The sequence below is a fragment of the Pogoniulus pusillus genome, chromosome 3, assembly GCF_015220805.1.
Source record: "Pogoniulus pusillus isolate bPogPus1 chromosome 3, bPogPus1.pri, whole genome shotgun sequence".
Lineage (NCBI taxonomy): Eukaryota > Metazoa > Chordata > Aves > Piciformes > Lybiidae > Pogoniulus > Pogoniulus pusillus.
In genome coordinates, this window is record NC_087266.1 from 49,244,776 (window position 1) to 49,267,937 (window position 23,162).

At 44.4% G+C, this 23,162-nt stretch overlaps 1 protein-coding gene across 8 annotated transcripts; it reads left to right on the top strand.

Moving 5' to 3' along the window:
• Positions 1-231: 231 nt before the first annotated feature.
• On the top strand, positions 232-22,922 carry PHF11 (PHD finger protein 11). Of its 8 annotated transcripts, none has more exons than XM_064176018.1 (13): positions 233-384; positions 4,827-4,951; positions 5,526-5,643; positions 7,026-7,158; positions 7,798-7,905; positions 8,743-8,876; positions 11,745-11,791; positions 13,700-13,758; positions 14,362-14,428; positions 16,219-16,341; positions 17,490-17,561; positions 21,863-21,925; positions 22,053-22,922. In XM_064176018.1, exons 4-13 carry the CDS (start codon positions 7,051-7,053, stop codon positions 22,190-22,192), a joined length of 921 nt encoding a protein of 306 aa, XP_064032088.1. In that variant the 5' UTR covers positions 233-384; positions 4,827-4,951; positions 5,526-5,643; positions 7,026-7,050; the 3' UTR covers positions 22,193-22,922. The 8 variants fall into 8 exon arrangements, with proteins under 8 accessions (XP_064032104.1, XP_064032088.1, XP_064032097.1 ...); XM_064176068.1 differs by lacking the exon at positions 21,863-21,925 and adding an exon at positions 21,425-21,480 and having other exon boundaries at positions 235-384; positions 22,053-22,119; XM_064176059.1 differs by lacking the exon at positions 22,053-22,922 and adding an exon at positions 21,425-21,480 and having other exon boundaries at positions 235-384; positions 21,863-21,931.
• Positions 22,923-23,162: the final 240 nt, after the last annotated feature.

A 23,162-nucleotide genomic window follows, 5' to 3' on the forward strand; every position in this document is an offset into this window, starting at 1 on the left:
AAGGTGCAAGATGTTGCCTTCTCGCTGAGGAAATCCCGTGGGAGGAGTGCTGGGCGTGCGCGGCGAGCCGTGGGTGGCCGCCCCCCGGCACGCCGAAGGGGACGGGGGACGCCGCTCCTCTGCCCCCCCAGCCGGGCAGCCGCAGCCAATCAGCGGCGGGCAGCCGCAGCCAATCAGCGGCGGGCAGGCCGCGCCGGCCCGAGCCCGCTCCCCGCGCGAGCCGCGCGCGCAGTGCGCGTGCGCCGGGCCTGTGTCCGCGCGGGAGCGCTGTGGGGGAGCAGGAGCAGGAGCAGGAGCGGCAGCAGCGGAGGTGGCGGCAGCGCGGGGCCAGCCCAGCGCAACCGGGCCCTGAGCACACGAGTGGACCGTGTCCGCCGCTCCGCGGTAAGTCCCACTGTGGGACTGGGGGAGGAGGAGCTGCAGCCGCCCTGGGCGTCCTCTCTCCGCCTGGCGTCTCGATGAGTGGGCCTGGCAGGAGGAGGGGCTGTGAGGGCCACGCCGCGTTTCCCTCAGAAGCTATGGCCGTTGTCACGGAGGTCTCCCACTACCGGGCCTCCATGAGAGGACACTCACACAGAGGCAACCCTGGGAGCCTCCAGGCCGACCCAGAAGACTCAAGACTGAGTCGCTAGGTGACAACTCACCCTTCTAGGCCTTGAAGCATTGAATCCTGAGGGAAAACATCACCTCAGCAGGCCTCATCCGAGCCTTGCCTCAGTGTCTAGGTGTCCAGATCGGTGCAGTCGATCAACATCTTCCTCGAGCTCTGCTATGTCGCATTTAGTCGTTTTTAGTGAGGCAGGAGCCTGGAGTATCTTAAAATGCCTTCTTCGCCTCAGTTTTCAAACAGCAAGGAGGGAGGAGGAGGCAAGTGGCCTCTTGAACCGGGGGATGGGGTCAAGGAGCAGTGTGTTCCCCTGGAAATTCATGAGGAATTAGTTCAGGACCTGCTGAGCCACCTGGACACCCACAAGTCCATGGGACCAGACGGGATCCATCCCAGGGTGCTGAGAGAGCTGGCAGCTGAGCTGGCCAAGCTGCTCTCCATCATTTTCCAGCAGTCCTGGCTCACCAGAGAGGTCCCAGGAGACTGGCAAATGGCCAACGTGGTCCCCATCCACAAGAAGGGTCGGATGGAGGAACCTGGGAACTACAGACCTGTCAGCCTGACCTCAGTGCCAGGGAAACTGATGGAGCAGGTTCTCTTGGGGGCAATAACTGCGCACCTGAGGGATGGCAAAGGGTTCAGGTCCAGCCAGCATGGGTTTAGGAAGGGCAGATCCTGCCTTTCTAACCTGATCTCCTTCTATGATCAGGTGAGCCGCTTGGTGGATGTGGGGAGCCTGTGGATATGCTCTATCTGGACTTCAGCAAGGCCTTTGACACTGTCCCCCACAGCAAACTGCTGGCTAAACTGTCAGCCCATGGCTTGGATGGCAACACTCTGTGCTGGGTTAGGAACTGGCTGGAGGGCCGAGCCCAGAGAGTGGTGGTGAATGGTGCCACATCCAGCTGGCAGCTGTCACTAGTGGTGTCCCTCAGGGATCAGTGCTGGGCCCCATCCTCTTTAACATCTTCATAGATGATCTGGATGAGGGCATGGAGTCAGTCATCAGCAAGTTTGCAGATGACACTAAGCTGGGGGCAGATGTGACTGAGTTGGAGGGCAGAAGGGCTCTGCAGCGGGACCTTGACCGCCTGGACAGATGGGCAGAGTCCAATGGGATGGGGTTCAATAGCTCCAAGTGCAGGGTGCTGCACTTTGGCCACAGCAACCCCATGCAGAGATACAGGCTGGGGTCAGAGTGGCTGGAGAGCAGCCAGACAGAGAGGGATCTGGGGGTGCTGATTGATACCTGCCTGAACATGAGCCAGCAGTGTGCCCAGGTGGCCAAGAGAGCCAGTGGCATCCTGGCCTGCATCAGGAATGGTGTGGCCAGCAGGAGCAGGGAGGTCATTCTGCCCCTGTACTCTGCACTGGTTAGACCTCACCTTGAGTACTGTGTTCAGTTCTGGGCCCCCCAGTTTAGGAGGGACATTGAGATGCTTGAGCGTGTCCAGAGAAGGGCGACGAGGCTGGGGAGAGGCCTTGAGCACAGCCCTACGAGGAGAGGCTGAGGGAGCTGGGATTGGTTAGCCTGGAGAAGAGACCTTATTGCTGTCTACAACTACCTGAGGGGTGGTTGTGGCCAGGAGGAGGTTGCTCTCTTCTCTCAGGTGGCCAGCGCCAGAACAAGAGGACACATCCTCAGGCTGTGCCAGGGGAGATTTAGGCTGGAGGTGAGGAGAAAGTTCTTCACTGAGAGAGTCATTGGACACTGGAATGGGCTGCCTGGGGAGGTGGTGGAGTCGCCGTCCCTGGGGCTGTTGAAGGCAAGATTGGACGTGGCCTTGGTGCCATGGTCTAGCCTTGAGCTCTGTGGTAAAGGGTTGGACTTGATGATCTGTGAGGTCTCTTCCAACCTTGATAATACTGTGAAGATACTGTGAAGAAAAATAGGTACTGCTGTATTTAAAATGCTGGAAGCATCGTGTTAGTAGAGAGCAAGGTGTTACTCTATAATATCAGGGAGTGATTAAGAACCTCTGACGGTGTAAGTTCATACATCTCCTACCTGAAGTAATGCATCCAGCTCTGGGATCTCCAGTACAAGATGGACACAGAGTTGTTAGAGTGGGTCCAGAAATGAGCCATGAGAACATTCAGAAAGCTGGGATGCTTCTCCGAAGAAAGGCTGAGAGAGTTGAGATTGTTCAGCCTGGAGAAGAGAAGGCTCTAGGGAGAACTTTTATTGCCTTTCAATATATAGATGGAGGTTATAACACAAACTGAGGCTTCTCAGTTCCTGTTGTGACAGGACAAGGGGACACTGGCTTTATACTGAAAGAAGATTGGTTTAGATTGGACTTAAGGAAGGGATTGATTTTTTTTTTATGTTGGGAATGGGAGACCCTGGCACAGGTTGCCCAGAGAATGTGGATGCTTCATACCTGAATGTGTTTAAGGTCAGGTTGAATGGGACTTTGAGCAGTTTGGGACACTGGCATGGAGGTTGGACTAGATGATCTTCAAAAGTCTATTCTAACCTCAGGCATTGTATCATTTTGAGAATAGGTGATGGTTAAGATCTAATGAGGAGCTCTCCAGTTAACGGCCATCACTTGAAGCTACTTTACTAAAGAAATTAATAGTCTTGAAATAGTTTTCCCCTGTATGATGATCGGAAAGATTTCTTTGGGTCTCTTATGGAAACCTTGCAAAGCCTGGATGTGTTTATGCTGATGATTACTTGGGGAGGCTTGGATGAGTTTTTTGAGGTGGGCTTCTGTACCTTGGCCAGCTAAGATATGACCAGCAGTGCTTCTTTCCCCTCAAAGTGCAAATGGAGGACACCGTGAGTGTAAGGTAACAAGTGTCCTTCTTTTTCACTGCTGCAATAGATCTTTACTACAGTGCAATACACTTTACTACAGTGAAGCAAAGCAGAAAGCAGGATCTTCCAGTAGCACGCTGGAAGTCAGATGATTTGAGTTCTTTTCCTTATTCTTCTACAGATATGCAGAGTGATGTTCTGTGCCTTATTTTCCTCCTGTGTAAAATGTGTGTGTTTACATGCAAGGATGCTTTCAGAATTGATTCTGTAGAGGAAATACTTAGACAAATCATCACATTTCATCCAGATGTGTTTGGAGTTGGCACAATGCCTACACACTTACCAGCGATGTTCTTGTACCATTTTACTTTCATTTCCCACTTTTCCATTTTGCTGCTGTTGAAAAATCAGAACCAAATGTTCTTGTAGAAAAGAGCATGAATACTGGAGAAGCAGCCAGAGGCATGTGAAACTTTTTTCCCCTCACCTGCTTCTCTTGTCTTGTTTTGCAGCTTTATTTGCCCTGTCATTAGTGGAGGGCGGTGGAAGAGCTCTTACAGATGAATTAGTTGTCTTAGGTTCCTGCAGTCCGCTTCTGTGGCAGTGAAAATGAAAGCTGGCTGTGAAGAGTTGCAGAAGGACTTTGTGACAGCGAATGATTTGACTATAAAATAGCAGGTGAAAATGATGCATGTGTCAGAGCAACAGTTGTAATGCTGATGACCTCCATGCTGTCTACTACCACTTAAGAAAGAGATCTGGGAGACTGTAATAGGCAGTTCTGTGAAAGTGTCCGTTCTGTGCTCCGAAACAGTCTAAAATATTGTTGAAATATTAAGAATTATTAAGAAAAGGACAATGCAAAGTGCTGTTGTGACTTTGCAAATGGCAGCCCACCCTTTTGAAGATTGTTTGCTCTTCCTGGAACATAGCAAAAGTAGAGAAGTGATTTGACAAGGCAGGTCAAAGATGTGGAACAGTTTCTTTGTGAGGAATAGTGAAATGGTTTCAGATTTGTCAACTGCAAAAAGAGCCAATAGAGCAAATCTATGTTGTCACAAGTGTTACTGGAGGAGCTAAGAAACAGATTCTGGAGTGTCAAATGGAGTCTGTGCGTGGGGGTCTTAAGACTTCTGAAAGCAAGGAGCTTTTTAGTCAAGATGTAATTAAGCTATTAAACTGGAACCTTGCCCTTAGCCTCTCCCCTTCTCACTTGAGAGCAACCAGCCAGATGCGTTGCCCCATTTAGCTCTGAGTCTGTTCCCTGACAGTAACCTGTAGCAGAAAACTAGTGAAGAGGAGGGGGCTGAAGCAGCACTCGTGGCTGCAGACTGACTGTTTCTGCAGTGAGGAATGGCCAAGAGCTGTCCTCCTACTGCTTTAGAGTTCCTGCAAAGGCACTGGAGTAACCCCAAGGCAGACCTAGTCTGAGTGTCCTCTGTTCTTCTGCAGCACCAAGATTTCTCATGAACCTGTGAGAACACCAGGGACTATACACTCCACCTTTAGTCTCTTCCTCAAAAAGTTCCTAGAGCTGGATCCTCTGACCAGGGCCTATGTATCTGCATCGATTCCAGGTATTAGCTTGCTGCAGAGAACTGGTTTTGGGTTCTAGACAATGCAAACTCTTGCTTGTTCTGCTTTTCATTTCTTTCTGCCTTTATTTTATTTTTTATTACTAATATATCTATTTCTCTAGATTTCTCTTTCTATTTCTGGTTGTTTCCATCATATTTGTTTAAGTTCTGAGACTGATCCGATGGTTGTGATATGGATGGGTATTGGGAATTGGTCCCTAACCTACCTTGCTGGCAAGAGGCAAAAGGATGAGGATTTGAGGGAGGAACCTGGCTGTGTGTGGAGGCAAAGCAACTTGCTGTGATTAAATAAATTCTCAATTCTGGCAGAGCCAGAGAACACTGTGACATTCTCACCTGTGGCTACCTGCTCTGTTCTGTGGAAGGGATATGAAAATGAATGAAAACAGAGGCTGACTGTTGAAAGCCACAGAAAGATCGGGGGATTTGCTGAACTGTGAGATTTCCTGCATGTTTTGTGCTTGTATCTTGCTGCCTGTCTCTCGCTATAGTGACTTAACTTCAAGTTTTCTTGTTTCTTGAAAGTAAGAGCAGACTTCTCTTTGTTCTACAGAGTTTGTGCTATCGGAGGTGGCATCTCCAGCAAAGTGCAGTTTGAAATACCACACCCTGTAGGAGTGGGAAATTGTTGAAGATACCTGCAGTGGACTTGCACAGAGACCACAGACAAAGTAAAACTTCTACTAATATGTGGTGTGATGGTCTAAACAGTGAGTGGAGAGGGAGGATAAAGGCTCATCCAGAAGCATTTAGACTGTTTTGTGAAGTAACTAGCTGACCTTAAAGTTTTGCAGCTGCAGGGCAAAAGAGGCTGTGTGAAGATACACAGTTAAGACTTGAGTGTGCTATGGGCTACAATGCCACAGGCATTGGAAGAGACAAGGAGATGCTCGATACAAGCGAATTCTGTTTATTGTACCCCAAGCATGGGTTTATATACTTTTCATCAGAAGGCTACATAAGAAGATTACAAATCATATTAGACTCTAATTGGTTACATATATTTGTGTTAAGGATTACGTTAGGATTACACACTAATTGCTAGGATACATTAATTACGTATTTCTTATCTCCTAACAAGACACATAATAACTTTTCTTAACTGAGCATATACTTATCTAGTCCTTCAGCAGAGTGCATCATATTAATCCTAAGGAGACAGATATAGTGTCTAGGTAAAAGAGACAGGCACCAAGCTGTACCGAGCTGTGAAACCATAAAACAATAAGACTAGACTTGAGGCCTCTTGTTTTACACACACCACATTCCTTTAAGATTACTTTGACCCTACACTTTCACCCAGCTCAGTGTCCTGCTTTCAAGCCCATGGTTTATGCTTCAGTGTACCATAATCAAACAATTCTATAGAATCACTACATTTACTATTCCAAACAGACTTGAGTGGATATTGCCAGAAAAAGAGATTTGTTTAGTGAACAAATGCCATGGTGTAGAGAAAATGGTCACTCATGTTAGTGCTTCACTTAATTGAAAGAGAATGTACAAATCTTTGGTTTTGACTCTCTTGCACCCCCTTTTACTTGTAAGCCTCTCCGTGCTTCTTTACTGTATGCTTCTTACACTGGGAATGTGTGTTTCTTCCTTATTTTCTGTGGGCTCCTGGAATGCACTGGAGAAGCATGAGGACAGATATTTTTCTCTCTTTGGTTGACTTGTAGACCCACATGTGGCAGAACGAGCTTAAAGAAAGCACTGCTGTGATTGGTTGACTTCTCTCAAATAAAAAGGGTTTCACATCTAGGGCATGACTTGCTGGCCTGCTCTTGGGCCTGTTGTTGGAGCAGGTATTGCTGAGCAAGCTTGAAAATTCTTTATTACCCCTTTTAAGTTGTTAGTGACAGCTGCTGGAGCTCCCAAGAGGTGATTTCCACCTCACTGCCATCCAAAGGGCAGCCTTTGTTTTTTGTACCAGTAGTTGTTTCTGGAGGATTAAAGCACCAAGGTTCAGGGGATGTAGGTGAAGGAGGAGTTAGAGAGAAATTCCTGCTGCTTGGTGTGTGGAGGTTGTGTCAGTTGCCTTGTTTTGTCCCAGTTTCCTGCTCTAGGTTTTCCAGATAATGGCGAAGATGGTGAAAAGAACGTGCGCGTTTTGTCCAGACGGGGAGTCTGGTTCTGTGATGTACATTGCCAAAGACAGAAGTATTGCAGCACATCAGAATTGTCTGGTGAGTGGCTTGTAGTTGGTTGGTATCTAAGAGGAATGGAGAAAGGCTAAAGGGGAAGTTTCCACTGATTGTCTATTTTCAAGTCTGCAGTGGTGTCTGAATTAAGCTGATTACTTGAACCAGCAAACTTATACTAGATTGAAAAGGTATGAAAAGCAACAGGGCTTGCCCAGAGTTTTTGAGAGGGAGAGGACTTGGCTGGACAGGTTGGCCTGCAGTGCTTTCATGTGTGTCTGTTGCTGATCAGTAGTTCTAGACATGCATACAGGCTAACAGTAGAATAAGTTTGCTTGAGATCCTAAATTGAATGAGGCTTCTCAGACCACAGAAGCTTGTACATTTACTTAAACGTTTGCAGAAAAATACTCTCCTTTCTTGTTATATCAAAGTAAAAACTAAGTTCACTTTCTCACCTCCTTTTCTTAGTTCACATTCAGGTCATGTGAGATCTGCTGTGTAGACAAACTTTTTCTCAGTCAAAAGAGCTTCTTTTAAGCACAGCTGCTTTTTCAGTGTAGGCAAAACCTCTTAAAAACAGAGAAAAGTCAGCCTTCTTGGACAGGACAAGTGCAAGAGGAAAGGACAGACTCTTTCTCTGCACTGGTGACTGAATTCCTCTATTAATTCTTTTGTCTTTAGTTATTTTCCTCAGGATTTGTGGAATCTGAAGAGTATAACCCAGAAAATCTGGATATAAGGTTTGATGTGGCATCAGTATTGAAAGAACTCAAGAGAGGAAAGCGGCTGGTAAGGACTTTGTTTCTGAATCTGCACATAGTCCTGTCTCATAATACTGAAGGCTGTCTGGCCTGTTGTATGGTTGAAAAAGAAATGCAGAAGAGTGTTTGGTCCTTCTGATCTACTAAGATTATGAAAGTTAAGAGATTTAGAGTTGGAAACATTGATTGTGCTTTATATTTGGTGAAATGTAGTTAATTTTGTATTAAAATGTGTTGGGTTTTTTGTTGTTGTTGTGGTTGTTTTGTGGGGGTTTGTTTTTAATGTTTGGGTTTTTTGTGGGAGTGGGGCGGTTGTGGGTTTTCTTTTTTAAGTGGTTTGTGTTGCCTTTAAGTCCTTAGTCTAAATTTCCTAAGTGTTTGGTAAAGGAATAATTCAGTGCTTAAAACAATTATATAATTCATAAGTGTAAAGGAAAACACCTTCTAGATTTAGCAGAAGGAAGGTTATTTATATCAGGTTTTCTTACTGGCTTCTCTCTTACATCCTGAGTGGAGCTCTTCATTACAAAGTTAGCCTATAAAACATAAATACAAACACCAATAGGTATTGAAATAACTGGCAAAATTTAGGAGAGGAGGGGGAAGTTGCTGAGTGCCCTCACATGACTCCTTTTACTAGTCCATTAGTATGAAATAGAAGTAAGGTAACACAAATGCGTCTGAAATAACAACCAGGCTAGGAATTTGCAGATGTGAGCTTGCCTGCTTAGTTATACAGAGGCGACTTGGAAGGAAAGCTTTACTTTTCCCAGAGAGGGTGGCATTTGCCTTATACAGGAAGACTTTCAGTAGGTGAACCTCACCCTGTTCTAGGTGCTTACTGCTGAACCTCACCATGTTCTAGGTGTGCAACTTCTGTCGCAAGAAGGGAGCCACGGTGGGATGTGAAGAAAGAGCCTGCCGCAGAAGTTACCACTACTTCTGTGCACTCTGTGATGATGCAGCAATAGAAACAGATCAAGCAAAAGGAATCTACCGGTACTTAACCAAGTATTTCCTATCCAGTGATTGTCAGTGTTTTGGTGGCTGTGTCAGCAAGAGAGACATACAAATCGTGTGTATTTTAAAGTTCTTTTAGAAGGAAATATGTTCTTCTCTCAAGTGATGATTGATTTTCTGATCACAAGCAATAGGGAAATGTTCTCCTTTCACAGGAAAACGTCCTTACTGGCTATCTAGCTGGTCTGCAAATTTTTATTGATGTCACTCAGAGTCAATTTCTATTGCTTCAGAAGCTTCATTAAATGTGGTCTGAGAACAGAGCAGACTGTATTACTTCTGGGTCTGGGTATATTAAGCAAATTCTTGTAATTTTATCTTCATATGCTAGCAGAAAGTTTTGTGTTCCCACCAAAAACTTCATAGTTCAAGTATGTTGCTAGCATTAACACAATTAGACTTAAGTAAATTTTATTGTGCTAGTCCTTATATCTGGTGCCCTTGGGCTGCCTATGTTGTTGTGGATAGATGTGAGTTGTTTGTAGGATGTAGGTGAAGGGCTAGAGAAACTGGCTGTAGAGACCTTTTGAAATGCTGGAGTTGTAGTTGTTTCAGGTGCTTAAAACCTGTGATGTTCAGTTCTGTGCAAGACCAGAATGATCCCAGGCAATGTTAATGATTAGATGGTCTGCCACAGTAATCTCCTTGCTTCAGAAAGAGTTGGACTGTCACAGCCTTCAGTACTATTGAAGTCCTTCTTGTGGGTCCTTTTGTGTCAAAACACTTGCACTCCTGACTGCTTCAGCAGGGCTGTGTCCAATATAGATACATCTTTCCGTGTGTCTGTAAGTCCAGCTGTACATTGAAGATACGTTTAGTTAAGCTTATAAAATCTTTGGCAGTATGCAAAACTCATCCAAGAGTGTAGCTGGGAAGAGGGACAATTTTCTATGATCAGAGTAAATGGCTCTCATCATAGCTTTACGAAGGATACCTCAGGCAGAAGAAGGCTGAAATCAAGACATTAAGAAATGAACAAGATTGATAGTGGCCAAGGTACAAACTAGCAAAGAGGTGATTGTATATGTAGCTTGATTTAGTGGTTTTCTGAGCTGATGATCTTAGAGATTTGGAAGAGGACCTTTATAAAATGCCTTGTGTTAAGTCATCATGTGAGACTAGTTGCTTGTCCTATATAGAGATATAGGAATCTAGGCTTTATCAGCCTATATTGGAGATGGATAAGGCCTTTCTTCAATGAATTAGAGAAAATTGGTGAGGGATTTGAACCCAAATACTATTGCACAATATAAGTGGCATAAATAAATCACACAATTTGTAGCTGGCCTGAAGTTACTGGAGAAGAGACAAACCAACAAGGCTTGAGAAACACAAAATGTGTATTAACAGCCTTCTGCACTTTTTCATGGTGAAGTATAGCACACTGAGAAGCGTATCAAAAGAGACAATTCCTAAGAGAGAGGGATGGTAGGGTTTTAATTCTGAGTTGCCATCATTGTGATGATGAGCAGTGATTATGACAACCAGATCTGGAAAGAAAAAAGGGGGGAGGCTACACTGCTATGGAAGTGGCTGCTAGTAAGAGTAGAGGTGGGGAAACTGCTGTCTTTCAAAACATACTCTGTTCTTTATAATGTGTACTTATAAAGGTTGTCTTTAACTGGGAAATGATAGAATTATAGCAAGGGGAGGGGAAAAAACAACCTGCAAAGGTTAGAAGTTCTGGAACATAAATAAGGTGCATCCAGTACTTAACTTGCTGCTTCAGTTGTTGGGCATGCATAAATCTGGGGTGTTCATGCATCAAAATTAATTTCCTGCAAAAAAAAAAAAGGCTTCTTAAGGAAACAGACTACATTTCTAAGGTCAGTGCTTCTATTTTGTCAAAATAAAAGAATGACAATAGTTAGAAGATGTCCTAAGAAATGTAGTTCCCTTTGCTTCCTAACACTTGGCAAACAGATCTGTAAAGTAGCCATCAGCTGAGCCACACTCCTGGCCATACAGTTTTCCTTTAAAAAGTTCTTTGGGATCCTTCTGCAAGAAAGGCACGTTTTACATACCAATTCACATCCTCAGACTTTGTTGTATCCAGAAGTTAAGGAAAACTTCCAGCTGTATTCACCACATTTTGCCACTTCCAACAAATTCACATTGCTCTCTTTGAACTCAAGAAAATACTCCCATCTCCCATAATACTAAAGTCTTTAGGGAACGTATGGGTCGAGCAGCTGGAAACTACTGTATCACAAACAGGGCTGCCCCGCTTCCTTAGGAATTGGAGACCGTTGTCAGCACTGGGCAGCAGAAAGAGAGGGACACAGATCTGCAAGCACATGACTGGTGCTGTACACAATGGTGCAGTGCCCTGTAGCCCTGCCAGTGCATTGTGCAGGGCTTGGAAGTTCAAGCTGACTGGTAAGCAGATAGGTGTAAAGAGGTTCTGGACCTGGCCTGAGTGGTACAGGGCAAGGGGGTAGGACTGCAGTAGCTGCAGTCAAGCAGTATTAGTGCTGTGTTGTTTCATCTCAACAGCATTTGTCTCCTTTTTAAAAAGGCATTTTGGTAAGAGTACCTCTGCCACACCAAATGAAATGTCTTACTCAGGATTAGAGCAAGTCCAAACAGAGGAGAACAATGGAAATGGTAGTTTGGAGGGCAACGAAGCGATAGGAGTATAGACATAAGCTTGTACATGTATGTGGCTTTACAGCAGGTGCTTTCCTAGGTGGGTATTGTGAAGCAAAAATCCCAGTAACTTAAAGTGTTCCTCAGTTTGATGAGAAGAGGGGAAAATATCTGTTAAATTAAATCAGTCAGCATAACTCTATTTGCATATTTATTAATACTTATTTTCTTTTTCTTAAAATTGAACTTATATTTTAGAGTGTTCTGCCCAAAACACGACCCAGGCAATAGGACCAATAACTATGGTGAGTTTTCTTTTGATGGCTTCATTGATTTCATTTGTTTTACAGACAATGATTCAATTGAACAAAATTAACATTACTCCACCTCTGTACTGAACAGTGGATTTCTAACCTTGCAGGAGTGGTTTGGTTGAGATCCCTGTGTATGCACAAAAGCAAGAAGATTTTTGAAGTAGGACATGTTTATATTTGATCTTCCCCAAATCTCCCTCAGAATTAGCTCAAAACATTGTGGACCTGATCTTTCATAGAATTACTCTGACTGTGCAGGCAGGTAGGCTTAAGCAGCCTGTAAAATCCATGTTAATGAAGGGTGCACAAGTTTTCACATGATGAGCAGAGAGGTACAGGAGGGATCACCTCAGGATTTTTTTGGTAGATATGTTGAAGCATTCACATTTGCATCTTCTGTATTCACTAGTAGCAGTAGTTTAAATAGTGCCTTTCATTCTGGAGGATCCCAAAGAGCTTTTTGAGCCTAACAAAAAGGTTGTACCAACAGTAGTTCCTCATTGCTCTTAGTGAGGTTGATTTCTAACAGGAGGAAACTTCCTGCGTGCTGTTCGAAGGATGCAGAGTTATATGGGAAGGGGTTGTCAAGGTTTAAATTCAGCTGGCACCTAAACACCTTGCAACATCTCATTGCCCTCACCCATTAGGATGGAGGAAGGAATTGGAGGGGTAGGGAGGAAAGTAAAACTTGAGATAAAGACAGTTTAACAGAACAGACAAGGAAGAAAATAATGATGGTAATAAAATAACAGCAATAATTACAAAATTGAAATCCGAACCCAAGTGATTCACAGTGTAATTGCTCATCACTTGCAGACCAGTTACCGGCCGGTTCCTGGGCACTGGTGTCTCCTGGCCAAATTCCCATAGTTTATATCTTGGGCATGTTGTCAAATGACATGGAATATGCCTTTGGTTTATTTGGGTCAGATGTCCTTGCTTCTTCCGCTCCCAGCTTCTTTTGTCCATCAATTTCCACTGACAGGGCAGTATAAGAAGCTGAAAAGTCCTTGAGTGCTTGGTAACAACTAAAACATCAGGGTGTATACAACATTACTTTCACACTGAATACAAAACACAGCACTGGACCACCTGCTAGGAAGAAAATGAACTTTATTCCAGCTGAAACCAGGACAGGAGCTTATAACTCCACTATATTTAAAACCCTCAAGTTTTGGTGGGTTATTGGATTCTGTAGCTTTCTCTGCTCTTGCTGTGTCATTTTTGCCAGAGTTCTCTGCTTGTGATGCTGCAGCTGCTGGTTAATATGTTGGAGAGAGGCTGGTGCATGCTGATGGAAAGGACAGAGTGAAAGCAGATATTTTTGTGGAGATACCATATCATGTCAGAAAAGATGCTTTGTAGCATAAATAGTATTGAACTGGAGGCATTCCAGGAGGATCATTGTCTCAGTGAAAACCTAATGCCATTTGTGTGTCTTTGGGATATCTAAAGCAGTTCTTTATGTAACATTTTGCACCTTTGAGGGTGTTTTAACATAAACAAGAGCTGAGTGAAGAACAAGCAGTTGCCTTTCATAAATTTGCCTGAAGATTTTGCCACCTAGAGTCATTGCTGCTGCTGGAGAGAATAAATCCACTCTGCCACAAACAAAGATCTTTATGTTAAAAACTGGGATTTGCTTTACACCGAGCTTAAAAGGCAAAGTGATACCTCTAATGCTACAGTGATTTGCACTTCTTCCCCATGGTTCCCACTTACAGTTCTTCTCTCATGAATTCCACTGAGATGTCTGGTATTTGGGGAAGAAGCTGGAACATTCTTGCTTTGCCACCCAAAGTGGCTCAGTTTTGTAGCCTCTTGGGAAACAAGAGAATGTGAATGGTGTGAAGTCATCATTCTGATGCGTTTGTTACTTTGTCGTTTCTTGATTCACAGGCGCAGCTGGTAAGAGAAGACGACACACACTGAATTCTGCCACCATCACAAAACAAATGGTAATTCTGAGTTTAGGTAGTTCTAAAGCAGCAGCCTACATCTCCTATGGCAGAGGACTCCTTTAGTGAAGTATTTTGACAGTGTATTTAGAAAAAGGTTTCCTCGCAGAAGCAGTAACTTTTCCATTACAGCTGCTTTGTTTTCATCTTCTCATTCTGTCAAAACGGCATTTGGACCTGCCATGAATTATGGAATATAATAAAGAGCAATTTAGTGACCTCATCTGCCAGTTCCCTCAGTACCTGTGGGTGTGGAATTGTACACTCTCAAGTTCTTACGTCAGTCATGAATTTGCCACTGAAGAAGTCATTGAGAACCTCAGCCTTCTCCACTTGTCACCAGTTCTCCCCTTTCCTTTCAGAGGGGGCCTACACCCTCCCTGGTCTTCCTTTTGCCATTAAGGTACCTGTAATGTACCTGCTTTTGCTTCCTTTTTTAAAGACCAAACATCTGGAGCAGAATATCACTGCCTGTTTAGAGCAGCTCACTATATTCACAGAAATATAGGCTGCTTCTTATCTTTCTACTAACGTAGAGATAGAGAGAGTGAAAACAAAGTAAGTGCCAGTATGATGTACAAATGTGTTTTGATGTTCTTGCAGGTCACAGAAGAGACAGCAGAAGAAAGCAGTTTGCGAATACTGAAAAGAAAAAATGACAGGCATCAAGGTAGGGCTCACTTTCTAAACTGTGAGACAGTGAGGGGGTGCTGTGATCTGTTGTGTTGGTCAGAGCTAGGAGAGGGCTGATAGCAGTGATACTGCAAGTGTTCCTTTGTTCTCCTGAGAAGAGAGGCACCCCAGGCTCTGGCAAGGGAGCAGAAGTCCAGTTTGCAGGGTGACTGTGCAGGTTTAGTAGTGCGGCAAACAAATCTCTCTGCTTTGGCTGAGACTTGGTATGCGATGTGAGCTGGTGAATTCACCTGGGAATGCCCCTGCTCTGGCTGGCTGCTGTGTTCAGCTGTGTGCCTCCAGCAAAGAGCAGTGCCCCTACCTGACCCCCTCCTCAATATCAATGCAGTTAAATTTGAAAAGGAATCAGTCCTCCCTCACCTTAGTCTCCTTGTGCTATGAACGTCTCTTGGAGGAGAGGGGTGCAGTTCTGTAAGGTGGAACTCTGGAGTGGGTTAGCAGAGAAGGTGTGAGGGGAGTTCATGCACCTTGAACAAGAGTTCACTGGGTAGGAGGAGTTGGACTCACTAAATACTGATACTGCTGCAACCACAACTTGTCTTTGAACCCTAGGTGTACAAAGGGTGCTTCACACAATACAGTATTGTACTGCATAAGTGGGGTATTACAGCAGTGAAATCAATCACTGGACCCATGCTTCAGTTCTGCAGTTTTCACGTTGCCCCAGAGGTCCTGCTGCAATTGCTTGTTAGGTTTATGCTGTTGCTTGGAAGTTTGGAAAACATAGTGGCACTTTCCTGTGGCTGTACTTAGTGTATGGGCATGGTATTGTAACAAAACCTGACTGCCTAATGTGTCTTCTGAATTTCTACTATGACTGTAAAGAAGCAGGGAACATGTAAAATATCCTGGAATACTTGCAGGGCATGTAGTGGAAGTGAAGTGACATTTGTTTCCTCACAGATGTCTCCAGTGAAGTAACGTTGCTCGTGAATCAGGCTGGCAAGACTTCTGTGAGCTGTCTGATAGCTCTTTCCTTTTGACCGGCCTGATAAATTGATCTTACTGAAAGAGGTCACTGACCTGCTGCTCTGAGATGAAGAAACAATAGGTGTTGTTTCCCTAGCAATCCGAGTCTGGCAAAGCAGACCTATAAAATGGGCTATAATAAACAAGTTTAATGCCAGGTTAGGAATAAAAGTAGCCTGAATTCTCCTAACGAATTCAATACTGATTCACCTCTTGCACTGTTTTCTATCCATTGGCCTGTCCAGGTCCATGGTGTGGTCCTGAAGACTGGAACTAAGGGGAAAAAAAAAAGGCAAACCAAACAAAATCACAGAAACATCCAGGTTGGAAAAGACCCTCAGGATCACGAAGTCCAACCTATAACCCTACTGTACAAGATTCACCTTAAACCATATCCCTAAGCACCACATTCAAAGAACCCTTAAACACATCTAGGGTTGGTGACTTTTAACCACCTCCCTGGGCAGCAAAAGACACCAATCACTTGCTGTGCTGTGTTAGGGGCTACTGAGAGGCTTTAGGACTGGTGCACTTGGGCTTGTGGAGATACTTGCTTTTGATGAATAAAGCCAGCTCTAGAGCTTAAGTATTTTACACCCAGCACAGTTCTTATCTTTGCCTGACCACATTTTTGTTCCTACTGAAAAGAGCTGAGTAGGTAACTGGGGGAGCCAGGACTTTGCCTAAGCACTTGTTCATGGAAGGGGAACTTTGGCCAAAGTTTTAGTTTGTGAAGTGAGCAAGTGAAGCCCACTTCACGGATAACATCTGTGTAAGTGTGGTTTTCTGTTTTAACAGTCCAGATAGATTTTGTTAGGAAATGCAAGCAAGCTGGGCTACTGGATGACATCTTTGAGGAAATGCTGGATACCCTCCACCTGGCGCAGGAAAAACTGATGGATGACAACACTTCAGAAACAGGTATGGGAACCCATGGGGGACTTTGCTTTTAGAGCAGAAATACTGATCCAAGTGCCAGGCACTTAGCTGTGGCTCACTTTTCTTGAAGCTGCTTTGGTAGTGCCAGATAGCTGGCTCTTGTCTTACTTCTGCAGCTGCACAGCAGGAGGAGAGTATGTTTTGCTATACTGTGCCAACTCAGTGTGGCCTATTAAGACCTTCTAACTTGGCATTTTCGAAGCTACCTTTTTACCTGTTGTGGTAAGCGTAGGTGGATTCAACCTGACCTCTTCTCCCAGGCACTTGAGAGAGGTCCTGAAGAAAACTGTAAGGTTTTGCTTGGATCCTAAGTCTGTGCCATTCTTACAGCCTCACAGAGGAACCAGCTATCTATCAATATCAACCCTTGCTTTTGAGGGGAAAAAATCCCTGAGTGTTGAAACATGCATTTCTTTTAGGACTTCACTCTTAGAGGAGGCCACTCTAATGCTGACTTCTCCACAGCACAATTGAAAAAGAAAGCTTCAAACCTTCCTCTTGTATTTGTCTTCCCAGCTTTACAAAGTTAAGAATAATACCTTTGGATATGGTGTGCTGACTTAGGCAAAGTAACATAAATACATGCATGTGAAGCTAAATATCTCATTTGGATGAATCTTCCTCAGGGAGCAGCAGCTGCTAGAATCAGTAATGAAGTCCAGGACACATTAGTGTCCAAAGCCTTCCCCATCAAGCAAACCCCTCATGTTTTGTTTTGAATGGAAGGCGTAACTCTGGGCTGGTCTTTAACATCAACCAGTGATAGCACTGCCCCAAGCTATGTGCTTGGCCAAGGAGAATCAGAACGATCAGCCCTGCTGTTACACATGCAGACCTGACATGATGAGATCACTATGACTTTGTAGTATATTGCTCATATTTAAGTGGACTGTTCACATGGGACGGGCTCAGAAAGGGAATTGCAGGTCTCCTTTCCTGTTTTGGAAGTAGCAGAATTGACAGAGCAAACCTTCTTTCTCAGTGTAGATTATGTGAGAAGGAAGACATCTTAAACCCTCAAGCAGTCCTGATAGAAGATAAGTAATTACTGTTCTGTGGTACTTGGAATGTAAAGCTGTGCCTTAACACAAGGCTTCTGTAAGGCTAAACCAGACTGCCTTTTTCTGCAGAGTACGAGGAGACGGTGATGGCGCTCTTTGATTGTGGACTGTTTGAAAATATACTGACCAATATTCACTCAGGTATGGAAAAAGCCATGAGAGCAGTGGCAGCTGGTATGGGCTTGAGCACTGGGGTTGTTCTCCTGGATGCTTTGATAACATGACTGTGGAAAATGAATTCCAAGGATTTTTTTTCTCAACATCACGTGAACAATTGGGTAAAAGCCATTGCTTCCTGAACCTTTAGAAATACAGGATATCAAATCTGGCCAGCTGAGCTGAAGGGGGAGGCAAGTCACAGTTACACAGCTCTGAAAGACTAGAGTCTCTGCCCCAGAGGAACTTCCCTCTCCATCCTGTTTCTGCAGCCTTCCTTCTGCAGTTTGCCTGCATCCTGTCTTTGCTGTGGTCTGATGAATGCTGTTCAGACCAGATGCTGTGTTTCAGTTATGAGCAGAGCTTACCTGGACCTAATGACAATTGTAAAGTGCATTGAAAAACAAGCTGAGCATGCTCAGAATGAAATAAAAATGAAAGGAGGAGCAGTTGCGTAGGACCAGCAGTGTGGAAAGAAGCCCTGGGGCTTAGGCTCCAGTGTGGGCTATTGTACATAAGGTTAGTGCTGGGATAGGCAAGTGTCTTGTCCTCATTTCCCACTCTAACAGCAACCTGCTCTAACTTCTGATTTACTTTATCCCTGTGAAAAGGGAAATGGGTTTTTAATTAGCTGATGCTGAGGTTCCTCTTTCCTGATAACCATTGGCCTGCTTTTAATTTCAAGGTCAGTAACAGAAACACACCAAGGTTGGTTCCAAAACTGATCAAGGAGCTTTTAACATGAATCTGTGCAAAGGAAATGAAAACCATCTTACAAGTGAAACTGTAGGGAGGGAAGGAAATTAACCACCTGTTTTCTGCCATCTGTAGGTCATCCTCTTATGAAGGAGACAGAGCAACCACAAGAGTCATAAAAAGAAACTTTGATTTATTTACACTTAGATCTCTTCTCCTTCCACTATAATAAAAATTACAAGTTTGATTGTTGGTTGAGAAATTCTGTTGCAACTGGTCAGATTATAGATTACTTGGAATATTGCAGTGTTCATAAAGATGAACCAAAGCTCACCATACAGTCAGCTTAGAAAACGAAAAACTCTGCCTGTGCACCCAGAAATGTACTCGGCAGAGAATTTTTTCCTGACTGCTACAAACTGCTTCTGTGGCCCCATCCCCTTGACACCCACCTCTCAGATATTTATAGACATAATAATTCTGGTAGAGCAACAATTGCTCTGAGTCCTTGGTCTGAAGTAACAGGATGCACACACAGGATCAACGGTGGTGGTCTCTATCTCCATCTTGTGATGCAGCTCTTCAGAGTGCATCTTCATTGTCCTAGGTTCTGATACATCACTGCCAATGAAGCTTCAAGGTGGTCTCCTCTGTCCTGTAAGGAGGCAAAGAACTGGCCTGGGTGGAGAAAGCCATCATCATGGGCACAATGCCAGCAGGGAGTAACTTCACTAATGCAGGTTGGCCCACCTGTATCTGTGGTAGGGATCTACTGCTTTGACCATCTGGCATGTACCCATTACTGGTTCCATGGGACAAAATGCTTGAATTTTGGGGCTTCCATGTATTCCCCATCAGTTGCTGACAGTAAAAACTGCTTGTGCCAGCCATGTGTCTTGAGACAGCAGCATATCTTCTAATCAGACAGTTGGTATGTTTGACTGTAACATTAACCTGAGAAGAATATGGTCTTTGGAACACCCATTTAATTCTTCCTTCTTGCATTCCAGTCTCACACTGTGGTTGCTGGGAAATGTGATCCATTATCACTGGATATGCTCAGGTATAGGTAGGATGGTGAAACATTGCTTCAGAGCTTCCACTGTTTGAGCTGCTGTGGCAGTGTTGGTAGCTGTGACCATGTTTGACCCTGAAACCACTTCTGCCTTTTCCCATGAAAGCATTGCAAAGGGCCAATAATCAATTTGCCATGTACTCCAGAGTCGGCCTGCAGCCACGATATTGGACTGGGGCGTCTTTGGGGAGGTTGGCCTTAAGCCTTATCTGGCACTGTGGACAGGCTTTAAGAGTTGTTTCCCTGGTTTTTGTGGAAACTGGCCATCCTCAAGACTATTTATAATAGAGCCATATTTTCTCTGAGTGGCCTCTTTTAGTGTGTAGCCACTCTTTAGACAATCTTTCTCTTCATTGTTCCCAACATTATTTTTCGCCATGTAATCTGCCTGCCGGTTCCCTTTTGCAGCAGCTGTTCCGTTCTTTGGCCTTTTACCCATCCTACCTTTAAGCATCTTACCAGCCTGTTTCTAATAATTGTTGCTAGTGTCCATCCCTCCAGACTTTGGTGTGGCCTACTTCCCACTGACACACCCAGTCAGTGGCACCCTTGCAGATCGCTTAGGAGTCGGTGTAGTAAATAACAGTAGTGCCATTTCTACTGCCAGCATGAACGCATGCAATTTGATCTGTGCACTACCTTCTTTCTCTCTGACTGTCCCCAGTACCAGTCTCCAGTGCTGCAGCTTTGTAGTGCCACTTGGATCCCACACAGTGGGTGAATGCATCCATGAACCAAACTCCTTCAGTATCCGAGTTGGTGTTTCCCCAAGATCCCAGCATGCCCAACATGTGCTGCCATTCTGTTTGGTATTAGCCCCTTTTTCAGTAGCTGACAGTGTATCAGCAGGTACCACAACTGCACCAGCTATCCACCAGGCTTCTTGAAATTGTATCTCTTGACATTTGGAAGGTGAACTATAACCCATTCTTGGTTAATAAATTCCAGATGGCTTCAGCTGTTAGGCCAACCTGTTCCTTACTGTCTTCACCCACCAGTATGGCATCTGTCTGCTGCTTTGTGGATGCCTGCTGGCACTTTCACAGTGTCTGGAAGTGTAGCTAAGGTGTTGTGAGCAATGGTTGCCATATACACCCATATGTAGTAACATAGTCATCATGGTTGCTCTCTGGTTTGTTTATTTCTGACAATTAATCCATGTCCAATTATTCTCCAAGAGTGTTTTTCACCAGCTCCTACATCTCCAGCTTATTCTTCAAAGCCATAAAAAGGCTTTGAAGGCTGCCTATGGCAAGCCCTGAAGACAAAGGTTTCCATTGCCATCTGGCTGGCCGTTGTGCTGGCCAGACGTTCTGATGAGGTGCTCAGCACAGGATGTGCTGTCAAACATAAATGCCACATGACTGCAGGGGAAGCAGGGGGGGTCATCTGCTTGTTCCTCAGTGCTAGAGTGAGATGGCAAGGCCCTCCTTAATAGCTCATTACTCAGACTTTTCAGCTTACAGTGTGACAACCAGGCTCCTGGCGTCATGATTCAACAGCCACACTCAGCCTTACTGGATAATGCCTTTAAAACCGTGTTACAAAGTATCTGCACATCGTTTTCTGTGTGCATCCCCAACAGCAGCAGCGATGGGTTTTCTGTACCAAGAAGTAGGCGACAGGCAGAAGATCAAAGGCTGCTGTTGCTTGCTTTCCTGTCGGTTTTTCTTGTTTTGGTTTTTGTTTCAATCACAGTTAAGGATGGTTCAGGCTCTGTACTTCAGAATGAACAGGGATTTGTAAATGACTGGAGCTACTTTCCCCCCTCTACTCATTGCAACTTTGGAGATCTTCCTTACTGTCTTCCCTCATAAAAAACAAGAAATACATTCAGGTTTGTGGGGAAAAAAATGGTTTTTACTACAACTTTAACTCTTGTGTTCTTACACCCCCTGAGGAAATCTTGTTTATTCACTACTCTGCTTAGGGGTCACACACACCTCTGGTGCTGTTGCTGAACAAAGCAAGTGCTTCATTTAAAACTGGCAGTTAGCAGTAGAAGGTTGTGGTAATGCTGCTGAATTCTAGGAAGGCCTGTTGGCGAGTACTCAGTGACTGCAATCGTCTTTGACAGGTGCAAGGTGTATGCAGTAAAGGGAAGCGGAAGCACAGGCAGGGGTTGCAGATAAGGTAAAGGACTCATGTCATTTTGAGACTCTCCTTCTTGAATACGATTGTCCAAACTCTCGCTTTAGTTTGAGTTGTTCTTGACTACAATCCAGCAGGTTTGCAAATGTGCTTTAAATGTGCGAGTCAGACATGTCATCTGTAAAGACACACAATGCGTATGTCCCCCTACCAGTGGAGTCTGAAAAGGGACCTGTTAAAGCTCATATATCAAGTCACATGGGGGGCCAATGAATGACCACAGTTTTCACATGTGCTGTGATGGTTTACCTGAAACCTGTGCTATTTTCAGAGTACAGTACATGGCTGACAGAGTGTGTAACTGCTGCTTTGTGTTTTCTTGGACACTTGGATATTTCACCTGGTCTCTTTCCTACAACCACAGCTCATCTCTTCATGAGACGACCAAACATACAGGGTGTTACACTAAAGACTTCTCAGCAGAAAGGTAGAGATTTTGTTGTAGGTTAAACTAAGCAGCAGTAGCCTCTGCAGAGTTAATAAATATATAGCATGGATTTTAAATGAGTAATAGATATGAATAAAAGCTTTTATCCCTTTCTTTTTCCTAATAGGAACAGAGTTAAAAGTCCAGGAACTTCTGGAAAGCAGAAAAAGACTGGATAACAAGATTGAGCTACTGCAGGACTTAAACGAGGTCGTCCTTCCTCCCCCAGAGAGCACTGCTAGTACATCTAGTACAGTGTCTGAATAACCCTGACTGTATTGGTGTCAATATTTTCTAATGATAGAAACCTTACAGTACATCTGGTTGATGTCTTTAGTAATTCCTCTTCCCCCCTGCCAACATAAGGACTCAAGCAAGAACTGGGTGCTCTACTCTTTTTTTTATACCTCACAGTTGCAGTAATTTAAAGTTGTCCCTTAAAATTCAATCATGGATCAGTGTGATACAGCAATTTTGGCTTTTGTTTTTAAAGCTCATCAAGACTTTTTATTCTCAAAGACAAGAGAGCAGCAGCTGCCACGCCAGGCTTGCTAAGGTCAGTTAACTGGGAGCACTTTGCGGGCTCTGTGGTAGCTGCTTCACTGTCTGCATCTAGACAGTGATGTTTTAAGGACCACAGTGCTGCTTTGGCTTTCTAAAGAAGACAAATTAGCAGGACTTGCACTTAATTCAGAAAGCTTCTGAACTATGAACAGGAATTACTTTTTTTGTTGTTGCTTCTTGAGTGACTGCTTCATGTGTAACTAGTTCTGCTGGAAGGGCAAGGATGAAACAGTGCTTGCAGGCAGACTAGCAATGGTCAAGCATCATACGCTAAACAAGGTGTAAACTGGATCAGTGGACTGTGTCTTCCCTTCTCCATTAAGAAGTGATATCACTCCCATGTGTTTTGTCTTAGAAAACATGTTTGAATACAAAAGAAGCACTGCTTAGCTATGAAAGGGTAAGTTAATGAAATACAAGTCTTTCTTAAAAACCTTTTATCTGCTCATGCTCACTAGCCCACTGTTGCACAGGACAGGATGGAGGTTGGAGTGTTCTATCACACCATTACCTGCACCTTGCCTCAGTTGCAAGTAGAGTGACCAACACCAGACACAGCTTCTCATGGCAGGACACAGCACCACCCTGTTAAAGCAGCTGTACTCCCGTGGCTTGAGCTTGTCTTTCATGAAGGTGGAGGTAAGTAAGGACAGAACAACAACTTCCAGAACAT

Bases quoted from the DNA above. Each gene is read 5' to 3' on its own strand.
- PHF11 (XM_064176034.1), top strand. From the start codon at position 7,051: ATGGCGAAGATGGTGAAAAGAACGTGCGCGTTTTGTCCAGACGGGGAG. The intron at 16,342-17,489 runs GTATGGGAACCC...CTTTTTCTGCAG, and splicing joins TGACAACACTTCAGAAACAG to AGTACGAGGAGACGGTGATG. The intron at 17,562-21,862 runs GTATGGAAAAAG...CTACAACCACAG, and splicing joins ACTGACCAATATTCACTCAG to CTCATCTCTTCATGAGACGA.